At 46.6% G+C, this 13166-nt stretch overlaps 1 protein-coding gene across 3 annotated transcripts in view; it reads left to right on the top strand.

Annotated features, from left to right (window-relative positions):
• The window catches only part of ME3 (malic enzyme 3), a 186347-nt gene that overhangs the window by 82493 nt on the left and 90688 nt on the right, over positions 1–13166 (top strand). For all 3 annotated transcript variants that reach the window (XM_027039987.2, XM_027039985.2, XM_027039988.2), the window contains 2 exons: positions 1876–2009; positions 5106–5255. In XM_027039987.2, the coding sequence (XP_026895788.1) occupies positions 1876–2009; positions 5106–5255 (284 nt within the window). The remainder of the gene's footprint in view (positions 1–1875; positions 2010–5105; positions 5256–13166) is intronic.

Raw genomic sequence — 13166 nt, 5'->3', positions numbered from 1 at the left:
GACCTAAGTAGCTGTGGAAGTAAGTGAAGTTTGGAAGACTAAAGGCAAAAGTAACAGCTTATAAGCACTATAATCTAGTGTATTAAGTTGTTTCCCATGGTGGCATGGGTTAACAATTTTGATACCAAATGTGTATACTGGAATTGAGTAATTAAGTACATGGGTGGCAGGTGGTGGGAGCTTAGTCTCTCACTGGTGCAGTAAGAATTTACAGATTAGCAAAGTGATGAGGCTAGAATGATCCATGCAGTAATGGATTAGAGATATTACTATGAAGTTATGTTTAGCTTAATATAGATTCATTTCCTTGCTCTTTCAGCTGAGAGGGACTAGAAACAATAAAACCCCAGTAGTAAGTAGCACATGTATTGAGTAGTGGTTTCCAATGCCATGTTTCAAAGAAGGAATTAGGTTTCCTTGAATCAATGGCTGATTCTAGGACCGGAGCAGGCTATAACATAAAAGGTGATCCTAGATCATCTTGTGCCAGAAAGTAAGAAGTAGATGAAAGAAAGAGAGAGAGAAAGAGATGGAGGGAGGGAGGCAGGAAGAAAGTGAGAGAAAGAGAAGAAAAGAAAAAGAAGGAAGGAAGGAAGAGAGAGAAAGAGAAAGAGAGGAAGGAAGGAAGAGAAAGAGGGAGTGAGGAGGAAGGAATTAGGGGAATATGTCAAAGGGACACAGGAGCCATCTGAAAGAGTTCCTAATGGCCAAAGCTGGAACAATTTGAGCAACAAAATAAATATTGGATTATAACCCAAAGTATAAAATAAGTACCCATGAGTCCATTCTAATATAAATAAATGATTGAATAAATAAATGGGGAGAAGAGACAAATCTTGCATGCAGAAGATTCCAAAAAAAGAGTCACTTTACGGTGGAGAACCCTGACAAGCACTACCCAGCCAGGTGATCAGGGTCGCGATCAAGGTTGATATCAACAGTGATAAATCGTGTTGACAGTATGTATCTTGATCTGATGTGTAAAATGGCACTTTGTGTCTTCCTTCTAAAAACCCATAATCCCAGTAGAGTCATGAAAAAAATCAGACATCTTCCATAGAAGGGTATTGTATAAAATACATGACCAGTACTCCTCAAAACTCTCAGTCATCAAAAACAAGGAAGGTCTGATAAACTGTCAGACAGAGGAGCCTAAGGACACATGATCACTAGATGTAGTGTGGGATCCTGCAAAAAGAACAACAGAAAGGGCCATAGGTAAAAACTAAGGAAGGCTATGGGGCACCTGTGGCTCAGTTGGTTGAGCGCCTGAGTCTTGATTCCAACTCAGGTCATGATCCAAGGGTTGTGGGATTGAGCCCTGCGTCAGCCTCCACGTTGAGCATGGTGCCTACTTAAGATGCTCTCTCTGCCCCACCTCCCGCCCCTCTTCCCTGCTCATTTGCTCTCTAAAACAAAAAAAACCTCAAGGAAGCCTGAATAAACTATGGCGTTTGCTTCATAATAATGTGTCACTATAGGTTCTTTAGCTCTAACAAATGTACTGAAGTGATAGACGATATTAATAATAGAAATTGGCTGAGGGGATATATGGGAACTCTCTGTACTACCTTCTCATTTTTTTCTGTAAATCCAAAATTGTTCTAAAAAATAAAACACATTTAAAAAAAAAAACTAACCAAAAAAACTGACCACGTAGATATTTTCCTCATTCTTCCAGGAAGAATCTGAAACTCAGAAGAATCCAAGTACTTGGCACAAGATTGCCCGTCATTTAAATGGCAGAGGTGGGATTCAAATGCAGGGCCCACTGTTGAATCAGTGACTTTTGCCTGTCTGTGGATGGAACCTTTCTGTTCTGTAGTTTTACACACATCCCTTCATGTGTGTGTGTTTCTTTCTTGTTCTTCCCAGGGGATGGCCTTTACACTTGAAGAAAGGCTGCAGCTTGGAATCCACGGCCTGATTCCCCCCTGCTTCCTGAGCCAGGACGTCCAGCTTCTCCGGATCATGAGATACTACGAGCGGCAGCAGAGCGACCTGGACAAGTCAGTGCCTAGATTTGCTCTCTCTACTCGAGCCACAGGCTGAGCTGTTTCTTGTGGCCCATACAAGGTTCTCTTGGTTCTCTGCAGCAGGGAAAGGCTGAGAGCCCTGAGACATCCCAGACCCAGCCCTGTCTTCCACAGGATGGTGGTCTCCCTGAGGGACAGAGCTTGTTATGATAGAGGCACCGTAGACATGTCTTGGGAGAACTGGGAAGGGAGACTGACGTCCAACCAGTGGAATCTGGTTGGGCCTCTGGGAAGTGATGGTATCTGAGTCAGCCAGAGAAGCACTGATGGGACTTCAGCAGATGGCACTGGGGTTCATGGAAGGCATTTCACTCAACAGGGAGAAGGGGAGCAAGGGGGAGAAGGGTGGTACATGGCCCAGGTTCATACGGTAAGGGGAATGTGTGGGAGAAGAGGGGAAGTGCACAATGACACCTCCGAAGGGACCTCAGATGTCATATGTTAGAGCCATTAATAACCCTGCCTCCCCTCTGGGTTCTCCCAGTGGGGATACTACACGAAGAGCCAAATGAGGGATCACAGGGTCAGCTTTGTCAGTTTTTACTAAAGAAGGTGGTGACCTCCCACGTCACATGGCTGTGAATTGGTACAGCCAGGATTTGAACACAGTTCGCTCCAGAGTCTGCTCTTAATTGCTCTGCTGTGCCATAGCTAAGAGGCATTAGAGCTCAGTGGCTATAAGACTAGACTCTAGTATTAGACTGACTTCAAATCCTCACTCTATCACTTAACAGCAAAACTTACTCAGCCCCTCTGGTTCATTGCTCATCTGTACCATACCAGTGGTATCTAACTCATAGGGTTATGATAAGGCTTAAATGCATTAGTATTTGTAATGTGCTCAGAATAGTTACATAGTAACTGTAACTTACAACAATAGGCACTGTGCAAAAGCGTGCAAAAATAAATATGGCGCCTTGCTGGGCTCCGGCAGAAATTTGGGGAGAAGATAAGAGACCCCCCCATATATCTGTAGAGCTTAATGGCCAAGACTTTGGGTCATTGATGGTGTGGCTGTCCCCCTCAGCAGGATGTCAGATCCTGCACCTGTCTTCCCATGCTTCCCCCATAGAGTCCATGTTTTCTAAATTGTAGTGAATAATGAAAGCTCTGCTTCCCCCCTTCCCTCTATTCCGGAACAGGTAAACTCTATGGGTATCACTCCCATTAGCTCCAAGGCCATACTGCAGCCCAGGTCAAATATTCTTTCCTTCTTGTTTATTCCACTCAGTAGTCTAACTATGTCACCCTGAAGACCAAACCAGAAAGTACAAGATTAATCCAACCAACAGCATTACACATGCTCTAACTTTGAACAATCTGAACTTCCCCCGTTTGTTAAATTTACAAAGAATTAAAGTCTAATGTGAAATCCTTTTTCCTAAGAGTTAAAAGTCCTAAATCCTTCCCTGTCCCCAGTTTTTTTCAGCTAGATAGACTTTACTCATATGCCTGGGAAGACATGCCAGGCTCAGGGAGCAGGGGACGTGCCTGATACTGGCTGCTCTACAGGGCTTGTTCCTGATGGTCTGTTGACTCCTCTGACCCACTCATTCCCAGAGTCCCTTATGTCAGCAGGCGCTCAGGGAAATGCTAAGGAAGCTCCCTGGCTTCTTTTCAGTAAGGGTAATGGTATGCTGGTAAATTTATAGTAATTGGTTCTGGGGCATGAGGAGAACCCTGATTTATAGCATTGGCCAATTTCCATGATATAAATACTCCCAACCATGACCGATTTCAAGTTATCAACTTGACATCACTGGATGCGGAACTGGGAAGAGATGAGTGCAAATGGCTACTGAGTAAGGGAATGAGCTCAGAACACTAGTAACGAGCTGAGATCCTGGCTACGCAAGCGGAAATCCTCCCTTCCTTCTAAAACACTGTTTTTAGTTCTAGACCAGGGCCTTTGGTAGGGAAGAGGCTGAGGCCCCAGGAAGTCACATGACTTCCCCAGAGTCACAATGCTAGTTAACAGCAGAATTGGGGTTCAAACCCAGGACCCTGATACCATGCCCAGGGATCATTCCCCTCTGGGTACCTCTCTCCCACCCCATTGCATGCCAGGGCTCAAGTGCCTCCATACTCTCCTACACTGTTGTCCAGAACGGGTGTGATATCAGTAGTCACCAACACCTCACCTTGAATTTCAACCCTTGGGTTTTTTTCCCCCAGGGTTTTTGCGTTTTCAGGACTCTGAATGAAAGGCTTTTTTCCTGGGTTACTGATTTCAGGCTTCAGGGAATAGGTGAGAAAGAGATTTTTTTGGAGCACACCTCCTGAGGTCAAGTGGTACTCAGCCACTCGGGGAGCTCTGCTTGTGACAGGGACCAGCCCTTTGTAGTGGGAAAGTCCAGCTCTGGTGTATTCTGTATTTTCCTCAACTCTATGCCACCTCCAGTATATTATTTTTTTTCTTTTTTAAATTTTTTTAATGTTTATTTTTGAGAGAGAGAGAGAAATAGAGACAGCACGAATGGGGGAGGGGCAGAGAGTGAAAGGGAGACACAGAATCTGAAACAGGCTCCAGCCTCTGAACTGTCAGCACAGAGCCTGATGAGGGGCTTGAACTCTGACTGGCGAGATCATGACCTGAGCGAAAGTCAAGGAGCTTAACTGACTGAGCCACCTAAGCGCCCCTATTATTTTTTCATTCAGTAATGTCCACACAGTAATAACATAACTAACCATCTTGCATCATGGTTGTGATTCTGGAGTCAGATTGCTTAAGTTCAAATCTATTTCATTTCTCTGTGCCTTACCCTCCTTATCTCTAAAACAGCCACAATTATAGGACCTACCTCACAAGTCTTTGGGGGTTTTAAATGAGTTAATGTAAAATATTTAGAATAGTGTCTATGCCATGAATAATGATAAGTACTATAAGGCAGACAATATCCTCCACATTTTACAAGAAATGAGACCCATGCTTAGGGGAGATAGTGATTTGCCCATGAACGTGCCATTGTAAGTAGCTGAGCGGGAGCCCTGGGTCTTTGCATCAAGGGACCTCTGCAATGCCACTATGGTGCTCATGTGACCAGTGTGATTCTCGTCTCCCTTTCCAAGGTACATCATTCTCATGACACTCCAGGACCGGAACGAGAAGCTCTTCTACCGAGTGCTGACGTCAGACGTGGAGAAATTCATGCCCATCGTGTACACCCCCACCGTGGGACTGGCCTGTCAGCACTATGGCCTGACCTTCCGCAGGCCCCGGTGAGCCATCCTGGGGCGTGGGCTCAGGGAGGGGCCGTCTCATGTTGGGGAATCTATTCTTCCCTCTGGCCTTGCTTAATGGGACTCTGGAGGCTATTCCTGGTTGAGCCAAAGGCTCGACAAGACATTTGATCTTAAGCTCTTGCTCAGGAAATTACCCCACGCCCAGAGAAATGAGCTGAGAGAGGGTCTAGCAAGGGAATAACAGAGCCCCTCCACCTCCCAATGATAAATGCGCAACATGTTGTTCAAAGTTGGCCTGAAAGGTATTTCAGATTGTTTTTCTCTCATTATCTACTTACCACCTACCCCCTCTCTTGTCATCTCCACAGTGCCGACGGCTCTCTTGCCAGTTCGGACCAATGAATAATGGAGTGTTGGATACCAAAGACTGAATTCTTTTGCTGACTCAAAGAAGCAGTATTCCTTCATTTGGGCTTGACCCAGATTCCACTTAAAATGTCATTTTATTAGACAAAAATTTGGCACTACAGTTTCTTTCAGAGCCAAAGAATTTAGAGGGCAGTCTTTCTAAAAAGATTGCTTGTGGTTTTTTTTTTCATGATGAGTTCAGAATATATATTTTTAAAAATGTATAAAAAAGGAAAAATGAGTGTTTTCCAAAGATCCTCAGTGCAAGGTGCCTGGTTATTATCAATACATATTTCTAGCACTGCTGATAAAAGACTGGCTTGGGTTTATTATATGTAATGGAACACTGTTTTAGTCTGTGTTAGAATATGTTAAGATACAGTGTGCTGTGCACTGATGTGTAATTTATGTTTGCATAGAATTTATAAATCTGTGTTTATAAATCCTTTGGTATATGAGGAGCATGTAATCATGGATCTAGAACATCTTTTGTTGATTTGGAAAAACATTCTTCCAGTTGTGAAGCCAGCATTTGGGATGAGCCTGCCACCTGAGCACGTGGAGGCCCTGATGCCGGTTCTCTTCCTCTTCTGGCCCCACTGTCACCTTTGGCCAAGGGGCAGTGTGTCACATCTCACTTCTTGCGGTGGGGGTGGGGTCCAGCTGTTGAAGCAGACCTGACCTCATCACTCAGAGCAGCCATGGGGTGTCTGAATGGCTCAGTCAGTTAAACGTTCGACTCCTGATTTTGGGCTCGGGTCATGATCTCATGGTTCGTGGGATTGAGCCCTGCCTCAGGCGCTGTGCTGAGCGTGGAATGTGCTCAGGATTTTCTCTCTCTCTCTTCCCCCTCCCCACTCACTCACTGTCTCTGTCTCTCTAAAAACAAAGTAAATAAACTTAAAAAAAAAAAAAAGGAGCCATTCTTCTGCAGTCCTATGGGGGGACTGCACCCAGACCCTGTAGCAGTGGTCTTCAACCTGCCTTTTTCAAGAGGAAAGAGACTCCTTTTCTCTTACTCTCATTCTGAAACCAGTAGTGGCAGCGACCTTGGGAGCTGGTAGAACATTTCTAAAGGATGTAGGACCCTGTTTACCTGCCAGTTCCTACTCAGAAATGATCCTCCCAGGTCCTCCCTCCTGCAGAGTGCAGGTCAGCTCATTTCCCTCCTCCAAGGCCATCAGCAGCCTCCAAGTCTTAAAGAAACAAGTCCAGCACTTTGATGAAAGTAAGCTTATCACAGCCCAGCTCCAGCTCAGAAATCCCATGCTCTGGCTACACTGATCTATTCCTCATGTCCAAGTACGTCTGGTGCTCTAATCCTCTGTGCCTTTGCACATGTGTTCCTCTCTGCCTCAGACATCTGCATTCTCTTCTTTCCTTGTTCTCTGTCCATCAGAATTGTTGCTAGCCTTCAAGGTCACCCAAGAGTCAGCTTCTCTGCCCTCCCTGATCCACCAGGGCTGAACTGCTCACTCCTTCCTCTGCCTCCCCCTCAATTCATTACACGTAGTTCCATTCCATAGTTACATTTTTTGTGCTTCATGTTTTTAATTATTTGTATATCAGCCCCCTCTACCAGAACACAAATTTCTTGAGGCGTTAGTCAATACGTCAGATCCATTTGCATATACTAGACCAGTACTTGGCAAGCACCTGACACTCTGATGGGAAAGTAGCATTGTGTACTGACTAGAAAGAGCTGCGTCTTTGCTGTCAGCCCTGACTTTTAGTCTCCTTGACCTTGGGCAATTTCCTTATCCTCTCTCAGCCTTAATTTCCACATTTGTAAAATGAAGGTAATAATACTACCTATATCAACTAGTCATTGTGAGGGTAAAATGTGATGTGTGGATTAGGTATCTGTCATACATGTGAGTGTTTATTTGTCTTCAGTGACTGTTGTAGGAGGAAGGAAAAATTGCTACATGTAGAGTCATACATACACACTTTTACATTTTTAAAAAGAAAATTGAGTCATTGAACATTTAATGAACTCACACGTTTAACTACAGACACAATTGGACTCTTCCAGAACCTACTGTTTCCTGAAGTCCTTCAGCCCTTATGACATGGCTCACTGCCTGCACTGGCTGGCCACTGAGGTCCTGTGGAAATGCAAGGCTATCCCACTCCTAGGCTACAACCTAGATTGTAGATTTGGTTGTTGGTTCCGGATGAACCAGTTACTAGGATCAGGATCCTGCACATACAACAGGTTCTTAAGGTAGACTTTGCCTCCAGAACCCACTTTAGAATCCAGGGAACACACAAAACTGAACTTGAGTTAACGAACACTTATTGATGGAATTTGAAGTAGGGTTCATGGGCAAATGGCCAAGAAAATTCTTGAGATGTCTTTGGTGCAAAAAGGTGATTTTACTAAAGCACGGGGACAGGACCTGTGGGCAGAAAGAGCTGCACTAGGGTTGTGAGGAACCACTGATTATACACTCTCAAGTTTGTGCAAGGAGGGGAGGTATAGTAACATAAGTCTCCAAGGAATTTCTGGATGCTGGAAGCAAGGTCTCATAGGACCCTAAAGATTTAGCTATTGTCAAGATAAGGTTGCTTTTAGTTTTTAAGGAAGTGTAAACATTAAGGCATTAAGGCAGCCATAAGCTTCTTGGGGAGCGTTACACGCTGCATCTATCAGTGCATCTATCAGTGGGCTGCAGGCTATAATAAGGGAATTTAATTTGAACTGCATTTCTCTTCCCTTTGTTTCCCTCATCACTGATGGAGCAACTACTAGGTGCTGGGCATCATGTTACATGCTGTGAAATTACCCCCCAAAGAACAAAATATGGTTCTTGACCTCAAGCACAGTGAAGGGCCAGGCAATAATGATATAAGTTAAATATAATAAAAGTTTAAAAAATAAGAGATTTAATAGAGACAGAGAATTACAGGAGTCCATGGGAGAGAGAAATTTCTTTTCCCTGGAGGTGGTAGGAATGCTTCACAGAAGAGATGATATTTGAGCTGGTCCCTGAAGGTTGGATAGGAATTCTGTGGGTAAAGAAGAAGGGAATGGCCATTCCAGGAAAGGGCTTGGTATTATAGGTTTTGTAGACACCTGGGTGGTCAGCTCACTTGGGTATCGCCCCACCTCCTGTGCCTGGCAAGGAGGGTCAGGGGAGGGGAGATAGGCTTTTACATCCATTGGCTCATAATGGATCCTCCCAATGTCCTGTCAGGTTAGTCTGGGAACAGTACCTCCATTTCACAGATGAGGAAACTGAGGTGGCCAGAGGAAAGGAACTTGTGTAAGATCTAACTGGTAGTTAGAATTCTGGCTACCAGAGTCAGGGAAAGCCACACCAAAGAGATGACATTTGAGCTGGGCTGTAAAAGATGAAAGCAAAGAATTGAGACAAAAAGCATTTGTTTACAGTGATCCAGGCACACCCTTCTCTCCCTTGCTAGAATGCAAGTCCTCTAGGACCCCACGGTGGTCCTACCCTAGAGGACCCCTCCTACCCTAGAGGGGTAGGAGAATTGGCCAGTGGCTCTGCCCCAAAAGAGGAACGAGCTTGGTCTCCTTCCCACGACACAAGGTGTTTGGAGTCACAGGGAGAGCTGTGTCCACTTGGACCCAGGCCCCATTGGCAGTTCTCCAATGGCTCAGCAATGGAGAGGGGCATGGTGGCAGAGTGGGGGTTCATATGGGTGGAAACAAGGCTCTGCCAACCACTTGAGCCCAGAGAACCAGGCCAGCCCTGAGTGAGGGCCGTCAGGGTACTACAGAAGCTGGACACACAGTGGGGAAAAGAAGAGTGCCATGGTCCCAGCCCAAGATGTGCAGTTGAACTGGAACAGGAAAAAAGCATCATAGTAATGCATAACTGTTTGCTGAAGGTCAGGCACATCCTAAAATCTTTGCATATTAACTTATTTGGTTCTCACAATCCCCTAAGAGGTAGTTACTACTGCCATCCCATTTGTAGATGGGAACACTGAGACACAGAGAAATAACTTGTCCCAAATCACACAGCTCATAACCAGCAAAGCCAGAACTCAGACCCACGCAGTCTGAACTAGAACGTGGACAGGTAACCACCGCACTACACTGCCTGCTGTGGTTTGGGACTGTGCACATTTATTTGGTGGGCATTTAGGGATGGGTGCCCTTGCAGCTCCAGGAATGCTTGATTGCTCAGGACTCTTTGGTGGGGATTGCTACATAACCTTTTCCTGAGCCTCTCCTGGGAGAGAATGATCCAGCTAGGTCCTGAGCCTGAGGCTCTGTGGGGCTGAGGCAGGTGTGGGCAGACTGAACTGTGTTCTTGGATTCTTCCCTCACACTCTTGGTACAGACTTCCCGCATATGTTTTGCACAAACCCTTCTTCAGATGATTACCCAATTAAGCTACTTGACATGTGACAGTCTGAGCTGTTGCACCAGGTTTCCATTTGGCTGCTTTCCAGGTGTTGATTCCACACCTGCCTTGCTCCTGAAGGAAATGGGAGTTTGGGCTCCACCCCAGCCCTGAGCTTCATCTGAGGCCTGGCTTGGAATGGCTTTATGGATTAGCATCTGAAGGGAGGACAGCCCCAAGGCCAGGAGGGAGAGAGCCAGCTCCTTCTCAGTTTCTGAAATGATAAACATTCCTGCCAGGTTCCCAGAAACAATGGAGTCCTCTGTGAAAGGGCCTGTCCCCCTCCAAAGCTAATTAGGTCCAGCTGATGCTAAAATGGAACTTCCAAAGTGCCTCGGGCTCTGCATCGCCTCACAGCCTTGAGAGAGATGCTAGACTATCTCTGGGGCACCTGAGTATCCCTGGGTGGATAAACACAGCTGCAGGTTCTGGATTCTGTGGAGCCTCCTCTGCCCCTTCCTGCCTCACCCTTTGTACCTCCCGTGAGTGCTTCTCCATGGGCCATAGATACTGGATAGCCTGGCTTGAAGGAATGGCCTTGAATGTCATTAACATGTGCAAGCCCAGGGTGAGGCCAGGCAGGAGTCCAAGATGCAACTCAGCTAAGGAGGGGCTATGAGGGGAAAGCCAGTATGGTGTAGGCTGCTGTCCAGTGTGGGAGAATACCCTCCCTTCCCTAGGCACCTCCATCTTGACCAACCTTGTCTTCACCTTCATCGTCTTGGGATCTAACAGATATGCACATGCCTGTAACCCTGACATTTCCCAGCCTCTGTGTGGGATCCCATCCACATGGGCGGTGAGGGCTGGGTTATGGGTAGTAGAAGGAGCAGACTTTGAAGCAGGAAGACTTGGCCTTGAATCCCAGCTTTTGATGACTTATGACCATTTAGCGACCCCCCCCCCCCACACACACAGTCTTCTCATGTGTAAAATGGGAATGATGCTTGTTCATGTGGCTGCTTACGAGGATTCAGTGAGATTCCATGTGTAAAAGGCCCAGCCCTAGCAGGTGCTTAGCAGCTGTGACCTGCTCAAGACACCACCCTCAGGGTCTGTCATCTGACTCTGAGTCACCCTACCCAAGAGTCTGAAGGGTAAACCAGCTGAGGGCATCTTGGCCCTCTGAAGTGCCCCCATTCCTCTGTTGTGTGATACAGACCTGAAAAGATCCATACTTGTGCCTAACTAGCAAACCTGTTAGCAGGTAAGGGGAAGATGTGGAGGGAGAGGTGAGGGTAGGAAGTGGGCCTTGGCTTCACTGGTGGTCGAGATCCTGTAGAAGATACCTGAAGTCAGGTTTGGATTTGGACAAAGCCAGCAGCCCTTGGCTCTGAGCCAGGCTGTTGTCTTTCTTATCTGCAGGCAGGTGGGGTCCTGCACACAGGCCAGTAACATGTATGCAGGACAGTAACTGCTACCATTTATTGAATGCTTACACTGCTCATGGTGGGCCCTAGGCTAGACACTTCGGGTACTTTATCCCTACACAACCCCAAAAGGAGCTTGTTACTTTACCAGAGGAAAATTAAGGCTAACTTGTCTAAGACACCTGTGTTTCTCCTGAGCTCACAGGTGAGCTTCTTGTGGCCCTGTGAACATGACACCTCAGAGATAAGCATTTGCATGCATGTCTTCATGGAAGCTCCCTTGCATGAATGGTCTGCACACATGAGGGACACACACACACACACACACACACACACACACACACACTGTACCATGGCAGACAGAGCACTGGGGCTGGAGTCCAGAGGGAATGGGTCAGCTCCCCTGTGAACCATGTGGCCTTGGAGCCCGGCTGCTCCTGTCCCCAGTCTGGACCACGGGAACTGTCCGCCTCTTGGGGTTGTTGTAAAGATCGGATGAGCTACGTGTGTGTGAAAGTGCTTTATCCACTGTAAGGTTCCTCACAAGCATAAAGGGACATTGCTTTTTCATCGCTTCTTCTCCCTCACCCCAGCCCCCCAGAAAGATGTGGTTGAGGCTCATACTCACCTCTTTGGGCTTTCCTGATTGTCACTCATTATGTCAAGCCGTTGCCTCATTTGGTTTTTGTCTTTGCTGTTGGAGCCATAAATGCTTTTTATTTTCTCTTTTATTTGTTTCTGTTTTTACATTGGAACCTTTTTATCTTCAGCCATCACCACCACTTCCATCGCCTCTACCCACGTACACAAGGGCCCCCAGGGTTCATGCCTCTGCTTCCCAAATGCCAACCGAAGCCATTTCTAGCCATACACAGGACCAATGGACGCCAACATCTTGACTTAAAGCCACTCTGGGAAACAAAGACAACCCGATCTCAGCAAGTGTCAGAAGCCCCCTGACACCCAGGGCACAGCATTTGAGCACATCACAGTCTGGACTCCAGCCCAGCTGTCAGTTGATCAGGAACAGGCACCCGTACTCCCAGCATGATTGGAAGGCAGGCAGAAAGTGAAGATTAGCATCACCAAACCAGCTGCCTCTTCCCCATCCTCAAGGCCCCAAGGTACCAATTCCTTTGGTTGAGCCCATTCCACACCCAGTTACGTCGGGTTTCTCTGCCAAGCTGTTCCAGCTGTGCTGTGCAAAGGTTCCCTGGAGCAGAGCAAGAGTGAGGTCTGCGGCTGGGCCTGCTTAGCTTCTCATCTGGCATCCTTGGTCCTCTGCCTTGGTATTGTGCACAGAGGAATGAGGGGTCATGAGACATGGTTTGTAGCTTTGGCCACCTCCTTCCTGGCTGACTCTGTGGGCAAGTCACTAAGCTCCTTAGTCTCACGTGGAAGTGTAGGGTTGAACTGTGTGGCTTCTGTGATCTTTTCCAGCTCTAACCACTTAGGATCTAATAACCCAAACTCTATAACCAAGGTAGGAATGAGATCTTTAAGTGAGCCACAGTCACATTATATAGCCGAGCCTGTTTCGCCAGCTGTAAAATTATGAGGGTCAAGTTAGACCCGTAGTTCTCAGTGACAGCTGTGCATTAGAAGCATCTGGGAGCTTTAAGTCAGAATCCCCAAGGTGGGGCCCACACAGCTTTCATTTCTCAAAAGCTCCCAGGGATTCTAGTGGCAGCCCAGGGCCACAAATCACGGAGCTTCGTGATCTCTATAGTTCCTCCAGCTTGGATCTTCTGTGACTTCTGGGGAGTTGATAACCAGCAGTCCATATT

This window comes from Acinonyx jubatus, chromosome D1 (genome assembly GCF_027475565.1).
Source record: "Acinonyx jubatus isolate Ajub_Pintada_27869175 chromosome D1, VMU_Ajub_asm_v1.0, whole genome shotgun sequence".
Taxonomy (NCBI): Eukaryota; Metazoa; Chordata; class Mammalia; order Carnivora; family Felidae; genus Acinonyx; species Acinonyx jubatus.
This window is presented reverse-complemented; position numbering and strand designations above follow the sequence as displayed.